This window comes from Sphaerodactylus townsendi, linkage group LG09 (assembly GCF_021028975.2).
Source record: "Sphaerodactylus townsendi isolate TG3544 linkage group LG09, MPM_Stown_v2.3, whole genome shotgun sequence".
Lineage (NCBI taxonomy): Eukaryota > Metazoa > Chordata > Lepidosauria > Squamata > Sphaerodactylidae > Sphaerodactylus > Sphaerodactylus townsendi.
This window is the reverse complement of record NC_059433.1, coordinates 94,146,581-94,163,630: the sequence shown is the minus strand read 5'-3', so window position 1 is coordinate 94,163,630 and position 17,050 is coordinate 94,146,581. Positions and strand designations below refer to the sequence as shown.

Genomic DNA, 17,050 nt, shown 5'->3' with positions numbered 1-17,050 from the left:
TAAGCAGTCTTTCTGATCTCAGTTGATAAAAATATTCCACCCCCCTCCTTTCTTCTACTTGTAGTAATGTATGCACTTCATGCATCTGAAAAAATAGATACAGGCCCATGAAATTATATGCCATTGGGTTTCAGCCACAAGACTCCGATAGCATTCAAGTGTAAGAACATGCCTCCATTTGTCTCTAACGGGCACAAATTAGATTTGTTCTTATGCTCATATCTTTCTCCTACTTCCTTTCTGCATGAAGCAAAATGATAATATTTTTGGTCTGTGGTGACTCCAGTCAAACTTCAGAGTGAATGCACTTGGCCAAGTTGAGTTGTTTTCCTTCCCACAAACCAGGATCAAACCATAATACAAAATTCTACTCTGTAGAGAAAGAAGCTTGACCCATTGCCCACTTTTAGAAGTCGCGGCAAACTGGAATTTGATTGAAGGCATCACAAGCTAGGGCTATTTCTCCACGGAGAAGTGTCATAATGTATGAACATGGTTTCTTTGATATTTGGTTGCAAGCATGTAAACACAGCTATCCTGTAGAAGCTGGCATTACTTACCCAGCAAAGGCAACATATAATTAATCAAATATATCAATATTTGATTCATTCACATTATATTCCTAAAGGTAAGATTTATTATTCTATCATGTAGTTAAATGTTGAAAGCAATAGATTTAATGTTTTCATTAAGTAAAAAGGCCCCTTTGTATCAGAGTGTCTCACACAGCATCTTATTTCCAACAATGGCCAGTCAAAAAATAATTCTATTAATTATTATTTTTTTCATCACTGTTCATAATTTTACAAGCCTGTAGTTCTCTGACAGTCATCTTCTGGTAAACAAAAAAGCTCTAGAAGTTTAAACTTTTGCTTGCAAGAGAAATTGATGATTTTCAATTCCTCTTTTTGCAACTTTTTCAAGTGTCATGGTCTTTTTAAAAAGTGGGAAAGAGAACTGTATTCCAAATATTCCCACAGATTCACAAACACCCCATCATGGCACTGGGGATTTCATTTTCAGTCTGTTTCCTAATCAACTGCATCACTACACAATCTTTTTGATGCTGATGCCCAGTGAAGTGACATTTTCAGTATTCTGTCCATACCCCTTTCTCTTTAGTTGAAGTTAATTCCAATCCTGTCAGTCTATAAAAGGAGGTGAAACTTCCTTGTCACAATGAGTATCACTTCATATTTATTAGCATTGAATCTAATTGTCCATTTTGTTGGCTGTTTATCTTTGACTTCCTCCAATCACATGTTCAAATGAAAAAGACCTATACAAGATTTCCTACTAGCTGGAAAGATAGTTTGCTCCTATCTGTTACCTGCAAGCCCAGACAAACTCATGCAACCTGTTAGCCCTTGAAATTCTGTTGTGCGACATCTACAAACCCCTGAAATTCACAGGTGTCTGACACACAAATATACTTCTAGATTTTACAGGTACAGAGAAGTTAAAGCGGCAAAAAACCCAACGCACTCATTACTGAAGAACAAATTGCACACTGCAATTATCAATTCACAAAAAAATATTAATTATGCAATTATAAACTACATTCAAGGGTTACAATACAAGCATGTTATTACATGCACAAAAATATTAGAGGCAAAATATTTAAATGTGTTTTGCATTACAAAGTTTCCTTGGAAAGTCTTCTGGCAAATGGTCTCTGAGTTGAAAGCATTACCGTAGTCATTTTATACTTTTTGATGCACAGCCAGATCACATACTATTAAGAAAACTAGTTGCTCACTGAGCTGTCAAAAAAAAAGCTTACAATATAAACAATAATGTATACATTTCACAGTTTTTAATGGTCACCCTAGACAGGGGTAGGGAACCTGCGGCTCTCCAGATGTTCAGGAACTACAATTCCCATCAGCCTCTGTCAGCATGGCCAATTGGCCATGCTGGTAAGAAACTGATAAGTGTAGTTCCTAATCTAGGAAAACATGAGTTCTACCTATTTGTAGATTCTAAAGATGAAAGACAAACAAAAAGATCTCTTTCTAAGGGTCACGTCTTATGGTCAATCCATTTTCATCCATTGAAGAATCAGCATCAGGTCTGGGTCAACTTATACACCTCATGAATGTGTGGTGGGTAGCTACTTGACATGTCTGGGGTGTCAGCTTCTAGAAGAAGAAGAGTTTGGATTTATATCCCCCCCCCCTTTCTCTCCTGCAGGAGACTCAAAGGGGCTTACAATCTCCTTGCCCCTCCCCCCTCACAACAAACACCCTGTGAGGTAGGTGGGGCTGAGAGAGCTCCGAGAAGCTGTGACTAGCCCAAGGTCTCCCAGCTGGCATGTGTGGGAGTGTACAGGCTAATCTGAATTCCCCAGCCTCCACAGTTCTGATGGCAGAGCTGGGAATCAAACCCGGTTCCTCCAGATTAGATACACGAGCTCTTAACCTCCTACGCCACAGCTCTACCAATTTTATGAAGCTTCCAGCAAACACAGAATTAAATGTTCACATGAATCTACAAACTTGCACACAGAATATACATACATAAGCCTTTATTGGCATAGTCAGCAGCGAATACATAAATACATGATACACACAGAATATTGGAAAGCTTGATCCAGCATTGGACTGGCCCCAAGTTCAGAGCCAAGGAACCAGTCATATGAACTTGTACAGAATGTCTCTGTAACTATTAAAGCTTTTCATACACTGCAGCGAGGAAAAGGTCCCTGAACGCTATTAGACGACTAAAATATATTCAATGACCTATCTACAGTGGGTTTTTTTTTCTTTTTTGGGCCTTCCACGCCGCAGGAACGCCCTTTGGGAGGACTGCAGGTTTAACAACGTTCCTACAAAGCACTTTTCAGTACAGTCAATTCAGTTTTCCAGCACAAAGCCTAATAACACAGGAAATCTGGGGGGAGTTAGTTAAGCAGACTTCACAGTTGGTGCTTATATCAGGTCCATCCCCTTCTTATAGCACACACCTTTAGTAACTTGTGGGGCAGGGCAGGAGTCAACACGATACCAGTTATCTTTATGGGTACACTACATACTGCAAAGTTCAAAGATACAAGCAACTCCAATACCAACTTTATTAAGAGATCTCCTGACCATTTGTTACATACTTATACACTCACAGACTATATAATTTATTTTAAAAGGCTATGATATATGAATAAAGTAACAATAGACACCAAGAACTCTCCTGGTATCCAAATGAACCAACAAATCTGTTACTATTCTAATTACATTATTTGAGTGTGGCCTTCTTATTAAGGTACAATTGCATAGCAAACACAATACAGATGCATGGTATATTGGCCCTGGCTCATATTTTTAAACCATACAGAAAACTCAAGCAGCTATTCCCCTTGATAGTGACAGATCCACATGGGGAAGCTTTAAGTAATATCACAAGGTTAGGCTCTTCTGATTGTCCACCAATCAAAAAAGTTAATCTGGCAGGTAAACAAGAGAGAGCCTTTTACAGGGCAGTTCCATAATTATGAAGCAAACTCACCAGGGAGTTATGTCTGACCCCCACACTCCTGAACTTTAGAAAGCAGCTGAAGAAAGTTTTATTTAGGGCTGTATTTGACTAATTTAGTATTTTATTTATTGGCTGTCCTAACTTGTGATTTTACGTTGTGGTCTTTTGTGTATGTTTATAACTTGTTTTATGTACATTGTAATTGACCTTGAGTTCCACATGGTATAAGCTAATAAATGATTTAAATAGATAAGTGTTAGGAACCAGAGCTTAGCCTGCAGATGAGGAAAGGTCCTCATAGATTAGGTAGGATTTGAGAAAATATGTGAACCAAGAAATCAGAAGCATCATATAGATGCTTTGGAAGGAGGAATAGGAAATGGATGTCATGGTTGAAGAGTTGATCCAACTTTAGATCAGCTGAGGGCAGCAGTTTGCTGGCAAATGTTGTAAGGAGCGTAAAGTGACACAAGTCCATGGAATGCTTTAAAAGTAAGGACAAAGAGCATGGAAAGGTATAACAGGCCAGTGTAAGTATTTAATGAGAGTAAGGTGACATGGTTTGAACTGTAAAAGAATGTATGACAGTCCTTTTCCTTTTGCGAATGAAGGTAACAAAAAAGGTATGGGTTTTTGCTACAGGGTTCAGGAAAAAGCAAGCAGCTTGGCTTGGTGTTATATTGGACAGAAAAAAATACAGAGGAATCAAGAGTCTTTATAACCTAATTTGCAGATAGTTAATGGATATGATCAAAGAAAGGAGGGCTAAGGAAGGAAAAATGAACAGCACCATCTTAGATACAATCACTTGACAAAAAACAATCTGAAATCTTCCTCTGCCCTAAGGATTTGTCCTCCAGCTGAAGCACCTCTTCCACCAGCTGGAACAAGACTTCTTAGGCTAGGATAAGGCTTTAAACTGCTGAGATATGGCCATTGTGATGAGACATCTAAGAATAAACAGCATAAAGCCAGTTGGATATCTCAATAGAGGGGAAAAGGTCTGGGGTAGAAAGGTTGTGAATCTTTTAATAAATATTTTAAAAATGATTATTAAAAGGAAGGATCATACAGGAATGTTCAGGCTGTAAGGTCTTCACCAGACAGCTGGTCCTTAGTATTAACCCTTCCTGTGTACACTGCAATATGCTTAGGAGCAACAGGGACATAGGCAGGTTCTAAAGTTAGGGGTAGTGAGCACATAAAGGCGCCCAGGGGCGTTTCCAGCTAAAACAGCGCCTAGGGTTCACAGTTGCTTTCTAATGAAATCAACAGTCCTGTATTAGAAGCACCTTCACACACAGCCCTGCTTTAATATAACCACTCCACATGTTCAAACCAAAGGGATGCTAGATTGCAAACAGCTTTGGGAGTTCCCGGGACAGCTTTCCCACCCCTTCCAGCACTGCCACAGCAGGAGAATCTCTACTCAGCCGAGTGCTCCTTTCCATGCCATTCTTAAAGATGCAAGATATCAGTTCTTAGTCTCTTGAACCACAAGACCCTGCCTGCTTCCTGGTATCTTGCTCCAGTCAACAAAGGAAGGTTTGTAGGCTGTTGTGGCAAGACGTTTTCAGGTGAAATTCTCTTCTTCAGTAGCAAATCTCACACAATTGTCCTTCTCCTTCATAAAAGTACAGGCAACCCCCGCCCCGTTCCATATGGATAAATGATTTCTCTCTAACAGATACAAATTGTAGGCTGTGTCCAGTGGTGGGATTCAGCAGGTTCGCACCACTTCGGCAGAACCGGATGTTAAAATGATGCTTGTAAACAACTGTTAAATTATTTGAATCCCACCACCAGAACCAGTTGTTAAATTATTTGAATCCTACCACTGGCTGTGTCCCTTTAAGGGAAGTTATCAACAGCTCTCTATCCTCTAGGGCAATGGTTCCCAAACTTATTTGGCCTACCGCCCCCTTTCCAGAAAAAATATTACTTAGCACCCCCTGGAAATTAAATTTTTAAAAATTGTAATAGCAATTAAACAGAAAGATATATGTATTAATGTTTCTACCAGTGGCCATCACCGCCCCCCTGGATCGCTGCAGCACCCACCAGGGGGCGCCCACTTTGGGAATCACTGCTCTAGGGTAAGTAAGATCTTACCATATGATTGCAACCTTTATGTGCCTGCAACAGTCAGAGAAACATGTCCCATGCCATGGGGATAACAAAATGACCATTAGCTCTTACCTGTGAAAAGGCCTTCTCCTCTGAACACTGGATCGCCTCTTTCTGATACATTCTTTCAGTGTTCCTATTCCTGTTACTCTGCTTTATTCCTGTTAGTATGTGTTTAATATGTTAGTATGTGTTTAATATGTTAATCTCAATGAGTTTGGATGTTTCATTCACAGTTATGAGGTGTATCTGAACTGGGGATTGCTGGGTAACTCCCACAGGATACAGGAAGCAGAAAAGTTCTAGTTCCTGCCTCCCAGGTGAATGGTGGGAATTACCCAGAAAGATGTCCTCCTAGCTCAGAAGCAGAAGATGTCCCCGGTCTGTCTTCTGCTGTTCTTAGAGAAAACGAATCCTCCCTTCTTTCACAAAAGAAGTTCAATTAAGAGGATTCCACTTCCTTTTTCTAAAAAAAAGACTGTCTACCTTTTAAGCCGAAGAGAACCCCAACATGAAAAACGTGCAGCAATCCAGCAGGAATAGCCCAATGTCTGGGTGACAGTTGCAGTAGGTCTTTTGCAGATGGAGATGCCAGCAATCAGGGGGCAGCACAATGGAGGCAGGTGGGGAAGTAAAGTGGCCTGTGCCTCACACTTATTCAGATGGGCCAGACCACATTCCCCGGGACAGGAGGGGTTGGTGAATGATGCGTGCAGACAGGTTCCCTACCACCCTCTTCGAACAGGCAACAGGCATTTCTGGCCCATTGCCTGAAACAGACACCTTCCTGTCCTCCGCACACCTATGCTGTCTTTTGCTAAAGAAGAGGTGCATTGCCAAGGCACATGACTCCTGCCTTTTTAATTTCTGGTTGGTGCTGTAGAGCTTTTAGTAGCAGGCCAGCCACTGTGGTGAGCCTCTTGCAGATGAGCGCTCCAAAGTGCCCTGTGAGGCCGCTGCAGGTAGTGTGGGAGGCGAGAAGGGTCAAGTGGGGAACAGGGCTAGGGATGGAAGGGGGGGGGGATTTTTTTAAAAAGGTGCCACTTTTCACAAATGTGTCCAAAGGCAGGAGTGGATCTCCTTGCTTCCCCATTAGCTACACCACTGAGAGACAAGAAGATCACTCATAGGTGAGACTGGACTATGCAACAACTCTGCAGAACACTTATAGTTTGAGTACTTCTCAGCCTTGAACATTATTTCACTTTTGTACCAGCCGCAAAATTTAATTAGGAAAGAATTATACATTACAGTCTATTCACTCAGAAGCCTTGATTCATGGAGGAGCACAATGAGATCAAATGTTGACCATGGGGAACCAACAAGGACTTTCAGGAGCCATCATCCCTCTCCTCTCTTCTCTTTCTAGTCTCCTCTACCATTCACCAAACTACCTCTTACTGACTCTCATAATCAGCTATATTATTTATTTGCTTCTATTATACTCAGTCTTTCTCCACAATAGGGACCAAAGTAATTTACATTATTTTCATCTCCTTTTTATCCTCACAACAACCCTTTGAAGTAAGTTAGGCTGGTAGTATGAGACTGGATCAAAATCACCCAGTGAACTTCAACAGCAAGATGAGAATTTGAACCTATGTCACCCAGATGTTCTTTGAATCTCTAACTGCTGCACCACCACATTGACTTTCAGGAGGTGGCTGCTGTTGAAAAGTAGCAAGCAGCTAGATCTAACTGAGTCATGCAACTCAAATGGTATCAAGCCACTCAGTGGCTTCTGTCAGGCCTAAAGTACCAACTTCCACATGAAGCTTGGAGATCTTCTGGAATTACGACTGCCCTCCAGACTTCAGAGACCTGTCCCTCCTCAGAGAAACGGCTGCTTTGGAGGGTGGACTCTATGGCATTATATCTGGCTGAGGCTTCTCCTTTCCCCCAAATCTCCAGGAATTTCCTAACTAGGAGCTGGCCACACTCTATTCAGTCCTGGCCACAATGAGTCAGCCCTCAAAGGCTGAAACAGCCCTGAAAAGAGCCCCTTCTTGGCCTTTTTACTCACAGAAGCTCAGCCTGGGAAGTTGTTTGCCCAGCAATGGCCACTGAGGGACTTTGCATCTTAAAGCCACAGGTGTTCCTTTTATCATTTTGGGATTTTTAACACAACAGGTTTTCAAAGACTTTTAACACAACAGGGTTTTGGGACTGGGGCTCTTTTTCAGGTTTGTAAAAAGTCCTGTCTGGCCCAATTACAGTTCCAATCACTGGACTTAAGTATCCTCAAATTCTGCCAACCTTGTTATTAGTATATAGTTAATGATGATGATGCTTGCAAAAGGGCTGCCCTGAATATTAATGTATTACTTACATTTTGGACTACTGTTTTAATCTCCTTACTTGACTAGCCAATAGCTGCTCGTTGTATGCCAGTCATACCACCTAAGCCCAATCACTCACGCAAGGCCTTTTCTCAGAGCACCACTTGACACAATGCATTGGAAGGGCCACCCTTGGCTGCCCCTTCAGAACTAGTTTCAAAGTTTTAGTGTATCCAAATCTTTACGATTTGAAAGATAAGCAATTGAAATGTTCTTACATCCGTAGAAAAGTGGAGAATCTTCACTACATTGTCATCAAGCAATTATACAACCATTATTTACATTTTCATCAAGGAAGTGGCACCACTTGGCTCACAGAGAGCTCATTTTTCTGTACAACTAATGATTAGTAAAGCAATAGCTATGTTCATCTGTTGTTTCTGTGGTACCATAAAAGACACAACACATCTATTATGGTATAAACTTATCTGAGTAACAAATTTTAAATTTCTGTGGGCGGAGTTGTTTAATGTGAGAGACATACCAGACTGCTGACTACAATAACAAGTCAAGGGCAGGGACCATGGATCCATGGCAAACCATCTGCTTTGCTTGCAGGTTCCAGCTTCAATCTCTACTATCACCAATCCCCAATGGGGGGGGGGGGGAAGTGGGATAAATAAATACACAACATCATCATCATTATGGATGATCTGAAATATCTCAGCCTGAAACCCTGGAGAGCCACTGCCAATCAGACTAGACCAGGGGTCTGCAACCTGCGGCTCCGGAGCCACATGAGGCTCTTTCAGCCTTATACTGCGGCTCCGCGTGGCCTGGAGGTCGAAGGGTAACGTGGGTGTGTCCCTCCAGAGCAGTGCTGGAAGGAAAGGTGAGTGGAGGGGCCGAACCGGAGGCGGCTCTGTGCGGAGCCACCTCTCCAGCTCGGCAGATCTTCGGGGGTGTGGAAAACGGGTCCAAATGGCTCTTTGGGTGGTAAAGGTTGCCGACCCCTGGACTAGACAATAGTAACTATGACAGGTTAACAGAGGAAGAGGAGTTTGGGTGTCTACCTTGCCTTTCTCTCCAGCAAGGAGACTCAAGGGAACTTACAAACTCCTTTCCCTTCTTTTCCCCATAACACCTTGTGAGGTAGGTGGAGCTGAGAGAGTTCCAAAGAACCATGATGAGCTCAAGGTCACCCAGCAGGCTTCATGTGCAGGAGAAACAAATGCTGTTCACCAGACAAGAGTCCAATGCTCATGTGGAGGAGTGGTCATCAAACCTGGTTCTCCAGATTAGAGCTACCTGTTCTTAACCACTACACCATACTGGCTCTCAGTATATGATACTTTCAGTTAGACATATTAAACCATATCTGTCTATTTTTCCTAGTGTTTTTTCTCTTCAATGATACTGATCATTTAGCCTACAGGCCTTGAGCAATGTCACATTAGACACAACTAAAAATAAATAATTTAAATAATCAACCATTTACTGTGCTTGAATTCCTTTGGCGTTAACCACATGAGCAAAAAACCTGGCTACAGTCAATGTAATGCCTAAATGCATACCTGCCAAGAATTTCTGGTATTGACACCTCCTCTTTATTGCAAATAGAGCAGTAACTCACAAATCGCTGGTACCATATTTCAGTAAGTAATGCTACAAAATTTCTATCTGTTCAGAAACACAATCACACACAATGTCTGTTTGAGTATGAAGTCCTCTGCATTCAATCTTGCATTACTTGAGAAGGGACAGAGTTTAATCTTGCAAGCGTAATTGCTCCCCTCAAACCCCTGTACCAAGGAACAGTTTAAAAAAATCTAAATATGGCAAGGGCATCTTTGAGCAAGACAACCTTAAGTATAAAGGGAAGCATACCTTACAGGCTTCCTTCGTGGTGCTGATGAAGTCCAAGCTATACAGGATGTATATTCACTGTAGAGTACACATCCCCAAATTTGCAAATCACTACTTAAACCCAGCAGTTGGAGTCTAATCTCCATTAATTTCCTCCACAGGGTACATAACAGTCAGAGGAACCCATTAGCTTCTGTGGCAAATAAAATTTTCAGCCAAAGCCCGAAGCCCAGTAGCGTAGCGCCAAAGGGGTGGGGTGCGACACACTGGGTGTGCGTCCCTGTGGGGGCGTGGCAAAGGCGTGCCCAGTGGGGTGTTCCAGGGGCGACAGGGCGCACGCATGCCCCAGGCGCAGTTCCCCCTTGCTCCGCCTCTGCCAAAGCCCCTTGCCCATGCTTCCGGAGACTACAAACCCAGTTCCTTCTCTCCTGTAAGGAGACTCAAAAGGGTTTACAATCTCCTTTCCCTTCCCCCCTCACAACAAACACCTTGTGAGGTGGGTGGGGCTGAGAGAGCTCCAAAGAACTGTGGCTAGCCCAAGGTCACCCAGCTGGCATGTGTTGGAGTGCACAAGCTAATCTGGTTCCCCAGATAAGCCTCAACAGCTCAAATGGCAGAATTGGGAATCAAACCCAGTTCTCTGGATTAGAGTGCACCTGCTTTTAACCACTACACCACGCTGGCTCTCTAAAGAGTCGTTAGCTACATAATTTGGCATTCTCAAGATCATCCAGAAAAGTAATTATAAAAGGGAATCTAGTCACAAACTGCCTGCCTATTTTTTTCATTAAAACATAAAACAGAGGCAGGAACAAACTAGCCATCTTTGCAGTAACCCCCCACTCCCATCCAACCATGTGTATTATGGCCTTGGTTGCGACTAAAGCCTTAATATGAGCATTCTTAAGATGGGCCAAATTAGTTTGGAAGTGAATTCCTAAATAACAGAAATAGGTAACTTATTCTATGAGTTTCTTTCCCTAGTTTTTCATCATTCCATTTTCCCAAAGTGAAATGTGGTATAATGTAGCAAGGTATCACTTTCCAGTGCCAAAAGAGTGGGCATACATTCAAGTTACAATGAAAACTATAAGCCAGTTCAAACAGAAAAAGTAACAAATAAGCATTTCAAGGTCTTAGTTCCACTACATATTCTTAAACCAAATAACCTTGCATGTTTATACTGTACTTCTTATTTTCTCAGACCAATATAGCTTCTACTATTTGGACCACCTTCTTTAAACAGCAGTATTAGCTCAGCATGATACTCCCACTCTGAGAAATGAGGCCTGTCATAGGTTGTACAGCAGCAGGAACCTTCTTCAGCACCCCCCAAAAGCAACAAATCCAAAAGGATATCTACCTTATTTATTTATAGATTTCCATGCCAGCTCACCAGACTCCTGTTTGAGGTGGCTTACAATTATGTTTCCAATATTGAAAACAACAAACAAGCCCAAGGACATAAAAAGCATAAAACTATCCATAAAACAGAACTCAGACCTTTTTAAAAAGCTGGAAAGATAAGCTATCTAATTAAAATTACCCTGTATGGCTTCAAAATTATATGTTGTAAAAAAGAAATATTATTCATGTGGACTAAATTTCATCAGTGCATTTGAAAAACAATTACATCCCCTGATTTGAGACCTGTTTGAAACTATAAACCCTTGTTCGTAGTAAGGAAAATAGGGTTTTCAATTGCAAGCCCACTGTCTTTGTTAAACAACGGGCTTATTGCTAGTTTCAGTATGATACCATGCACGTCAAGTTTGGGTACAGCTTTCTACTTACTGCAACCTGGTCTAAGTACTATGTCTGTGTGTGTGTTAAGTCCCGCCACGTTGCTTCCAACTTCTAGTGAACCTATGATTTAATAACCTCCAAAAATTCCTACTGTTAACAGCATCGTTCAGGTCTTGCAAACTGAGGGTTGTGGCTTCTTTGATGGAGTCAATCCATCTTCTACTAGGTCTTCCTCTTTTCCTGCTGCTTTCAACTTTTCCCAGTATTTTTGTCTTTTCTAGTGAGTCTTGTCTTTCTTAGTGAGTCATTCAGAACATACCTTTTATGAAAGACATGTTCTTAACATCAAGAAATCATACATTTAGGGAACTTTGTAGAAAGCAGTTTATAACACAATATCACTCTTCAGCATCCCCACGGCTACCTTCCCTTATGCTGCATACTTTCAAACAACAATGTCCTTGTCATGCACAGCATACTTCTTTGGTGTTTCTTGTCTCAGCCAAGTCAGGTTTATTGGTGACAACAGCAACAGGTTAGAACCCTTCACATTACAAAGCAGCTATTGTGTGCCAAGCATCTGACAGTCTCTATCCCCGTTATAAAAACATATCATAGTAACCGTCAAACATGGCTGGATTGCTGGGAACAGGTTTCATGGAGAAGTCAATAATTTACAGGGCTTCAGCCTGTCCTTTCACACCTTCAATAGCACTGCCAAGAAAGCATTACATAGCCTTTTAACAGTGTGCTAAGCTTTCCTCTACTTATACTGTGCATAGGCAGTACTTATCTATTTACTTACACCCAGCCTTTCTTACTGAAACTCACAGTAGTACAAAAGGAAAGATGTTAGCATCATGATTTGTTTTTGTTTACTCCCCCTAATGGAACTCACTTTCCATCTTTAGCGGGCTATATTCTCTGTCTTTGAACAAAACTCACAAGATGCCCATATCCTCCTGTGAAAATTCTTAGCAAACTGAGAGCTACTTTAAAGATCTACAGCAATAACCTATCTAGCTTGGCATGGAAGTCACATCTTACAGGAAGGCTGCCATCTGAAGAAAGCAATGCATCTACATAGGGCCAACTCTGTTATTTCTTCACTATTCTCTTTTGTCCCATTTGCCACTCTGTTGACATGTGGGGTGGGGTATGATGCAGAGACTCTGCAATTACCTATCAAGGGCATTATTTGTTATCTTTTGTGAAGTCCAATTACTAACAAAAGAGCAAATAAGTGGCATGGCATCTTATATTTCCCAGGATCAAATTTCTGGCATTTTCTTTTGGAGTATGGAGGGGCTGTGGCTCAGTTTGTTTGGCATTCAGAAGGTCCCACATTCAATCTCATCTCCAGTGAAAAAGACCAGGCAGTAGGTGATGTGAATGGGCTCTACCTGAGACCCTAAACAGCCTCAGCTGGTCACAGGACTGATAGTCTGATTCAACTGCAGCTTCATCTGATTGGGTCGCCAGGGAAGAATGCAATAGAACTCTGAGGCCTAGACAAATCCATTTCCCCCAGTAGTTCTGAGGCTGGCTAAACTCATCTTGCCCAAGACCTAGTTCTTAAGGAAGGGCTTTGGCTAAGAGGAAGTGTGTCATTATGTGCACTTCCTGTGACGCCCAAGAGGCCTCCCAAGTAGTTAACTGGGAGCCAATGCTGGTTGAGAATGATCAGCCAACTGTGAACCCTGACCAGTCCCTGGACATTTTGCAGTCAGCCAACATAAAGGCAGTGGCATGCCCATGGCTGGCACCTGTGTGCTTCCCTTTATAGCCAGGGATTTTCGCATATAGGCTGAAACCTGCAGGCATAACCTTTGTTCCAACATGCTGTAGGAGTTTGGGCAGAGGCAAGGAATCAGTTTAACTCCCCGAATATATTTTTTTTCTGGCAAAGAAACAGGATCTCTTCCATCAGTGGGCATTCTTTCTTTTATTCCTCTATTCCCCCATTTGCCCACCAGCTATACACAAACATGAAAAGTGACAAAGTATATAACAAGTTCAATCCAAAAATACCCTCTTAAACAGCAGATGTCTGAAAAGGACTCATGGTCTTGCTGCCTGTTACTCCACACGGTAGTGAAGCTCACTGTGATATAAATATGCCTATACTATACTTTGAGAGCCTTAACTTTAAGGCTTAAAATCTAGTAATTTTTGTGCTGTAACCATGAAAAAAAGAACAGATAATGGCCATGTGCACTACACACTCCAGTATGTTTTAAAGCATAAGTCTAGGATCTCTGAGATCCAGGTTCAAATCCTATTCTGCCATGGAAGGTTCCTGGGTGACCTTGGCCTCAGCCTAACCTACTTCACAGAGTAATTGTGTGCATAAATGGAGGAGAAGAGGACAATGAAAGTCATTCTGGGTCACGAGAAAGGCATGGTATATATGAAGTAAGTAAATATTCTGGTTTGGATGTAGGTGGTGTCAAACTGCAAAGGGGGGGGGGGTGTCTGAATTTTAATTATAGCCTGGATGTTCATTTGCCCCTCCACCGATAAGCAGGAGCTACTGGCCTATAGCTACTATCAAACAAAGGCAAGGAAGACCAAGATTCAAAGTCCCAAACCTCACTGGGTGACCATAGGCCAATCACACTTGCTCAAGTTGACCTACCTCATACAGGTGTCTTGTGGATAAAATGAAGGAACCCTAGACTCCTTAGAGGAATGGCAGGATATTTAAAAATAAAGGGCAGTTTAACTGTAACTTGATTTACTCTATTTTTTATTGTAATCTAGATACTCATTCCCACAGCTCCACTTGCTGGAGCATTTCTGGGACATGATGTCATGTTTCTTCCCTTTTGGCATTTCCCCTGGTCTCATCAAGCTTTATTATCATCCCTGTGACACAAATGCAGCTATAACCTGCCTTCCTATTCTTTGCATTCTAGATTTATCTCAACTCCAGGACACGCTTTTGTTATCATCTAGTTTGGTATTTTCAGTGATCATTCCACTTAGAGGGCATTTTGTTTTACGCTACTCGCAGTGTATGGCTCACAAGCAACAATCCAACAAAAAAAGTTCACAGAGCAAGCACAAAAAGACCACATAAAGAATCACTGATTTTTTTTGTTAAATTGTAAACAACAGCCATCTTTATTTACACTATGAGATAACTCCGTGAGATGGGGAAGAACCCAGGACAGCCCTTAGACCGGTGGATTATTTTACAGCATTCCCTCACTTAAATCCTTCTACATATACATTCCTCAATTTTAAATTAAAATTAGATGCAATCTGCCTCTTTCCCCTTACCATCCAGAAAGGGGAACAGAATGTCTTTGTTATACCATGAGAGAGAAAATCTGCAACACATCACCCATAGATAAATTTCCCTCCGGACCGAAAGATTTGAGCAGGGTGACTTCTATGTCCAGCTCTGCTGGCCAGACTCAGGATGAGCGGATATAAATGAGGCTGAAGTTAGTTCCTCCTGCCTCGCGGTGGAAATGCACTCTGGACATGCTCAGATACCCTTCGCATGTTTCCAGCTAAGGACGGGGCTCGCCATGCGGCAGAGCTGCCTGAGTCGATCTCATGCCCAGCGAATGACCCCAGAGGAGGGAGTGGCACCATCCTGGGCATGCGGAGAAGCCCCCGGGCCAAGAGGCTGGACTCCCAATGGTGGGCGATCGGGGGGGGGGGGAGCTTTTTCATTTCCCCGCGACCCACCTTGAGGCTTCCCCGGGCGGCCGCGTGGCCCTTGCCCAGGCCGGTCAGTTCCAACGGAGGGGTCCCCACGCCCGGCTCTGCCTCGTCGGCGTCGTCCTCTTCCTCCACGTCGACCACCACGTCCTCCTCCTCCTCCTCTTCCTCGAGGGCGGCCGCCGAGCCCTCCCGCCGGGGCGGCCTCCAAGAGCCCTCGGGCTTCTGCAAGCCGCGGGCGCCCGGATCCGGCAAAGGCTGAGCGGGCCCCGCCGCGCTCAAACGCCGGCTGCCCAGGCTGGAGCGCTTGGCCAGGCGGCGCGCTTGCATGGCCGCGCCCAGCTCAGCCGAGCCTGCCGCACCGCAAGCAGCTGGGAGCGGGCTCGGCTCGCTTGGGCAGGGCCAGGGGGCGGCGGCGGCGGCTGCTACGGCGGAGGCGCTCACGGGGAGGCGGCGGTGCTTGGAGTTGCCGCGCCGGGCAGGAAGGCCGGCCGCGCTGCAGCCATCGAGGCGGCTCGCTCGGCGTGTGACCGACTCGGCGGGCTGTCTCTAGCCGCTGGGGAAGGACGGAAGGCGCGGCGGGGGCAAGCGAGTGGCTTTTGCTAGCCTTTCGGCGAGCCTTGGTAGTCCCCAGCCTCAAAACCCGGACTGGAGTCGCCTGGCCGCCAAAGCTCGTGAGCTAAGGAATCGACGCTTGGCTGGCTGGGGCGTGTTTGCCAAGCCTCTCCGAGCCTGGCAAGGGCTGGCGATACTCCAAGGAAGGGGAGCGGGGTGGGGGTGTCCATGGTTAGAAAAGGTCAGCCCGCGAGGGCAGCGAAGTTCAACAGGTAAAGTTGCCTCCATCATCCCCACCTCAGAAGCTTCAGAGGAGCAACTGCGTGCAAGCAGCAACTGGAACAGGGAAACGTGTTTACTCAAAAGTAAGACTCCTAATCTTTAGTGAGGCTTCTTCTCAAGAGTATGTGCGTGGGTTTACAGCCTTGACAGAAAAGGAGTGCCCAGATCAATGGGTTCAGTCAGACTCATTTCTGAGTTGCAGGAAGAGGGAATCCTTACACACACACCCCATACCCATCTGTTTGCTGTCCTACTCTGAAGTATTGCCCTGTTCATATTATGCTAAGTAAATAAAAGTGAAAAATAACACATGGAATTTCTGTTTCTGATTTCTGATCACACAGCCCTCAAAGCAGTTTATAATAACAAGTCGGTGCAAAAATACAACCAAAACTCTATGTAAAACCCATCAACCTTGTTGCTAAAATAATTGTTGTGTTTACATAATAGTGAAATATCCTATTACCGGCCCCTAAGCTTTATCTACAGAATAATGTTATGGATTAAAGAAAAATTGATTTAGGGTACAAAAATATACAGCTAACAGTGGCATAGTATGGAAAAATCAACAAAACCCAGCTTGTATGAATAACAGTGCAATCTAAGCCCATTCATTTCAATGGGCTTAGACTGGAGAAACTCTCTTTAGAATTGCACTATTATTAATACAAGCTGGCTTTTGTTGACCATGCTTAACAGTGGTCCATGCTTAACCATGGTTCTCCACTTCTTTTGTTGTGGGCTCCGATTGTCTCACTGGTAGCTTCTTAGACTTCTTTTTTTAATCTTGCAGAGTTAGTTGAGAAACACTTATTACCTAAAACTAATTTAAACTCATGCAATAAATCAAGTCAAATAAACAAAGGAAGGGAAAAGTTATTGGAGGCCAGACGGACTAGTAACCTGTTTTCAAGTGTAATAGTACTAAGTGTCAATGTGGCACTCTTCCACCGGTGTCTCCTGTTGAGTGTTACTCCTATGAGTACTGTGTGAAATAGCCAGTGTTTGCACTCCTGAATTCTACAGATTTGCCTTAGACATTTGATGAA

At 43.3% G+C, this 17,050-nt stretch overlaps 1 protein-coding gene across 1 annotated transcript in view; it reads right to left on the bottom strand.

Moving 5' to 3' along the window:
• The window catches only part of ZNF704 (zinc finger protein 704), a 54,395-nt gene extending 38,693 nt beyond the window's left edge, over positions 1-15,702 (bottom strand). Inside the window, exon 1 of the mRNA XM_048507633.1 lies at positions 15,192-15,702. Within this exon, the coding sequence (XP_048363590.1) occupies positions 15,192-15,494 (303 nt within the window). The 5' untranslated portion in view covers positions 15,495-15,702. The remainder of the gene's footprint in view (positions 1-15,191) is intronic.
• Positions 15,703-17,050: the final 1,348 nt, after the last annotated feature.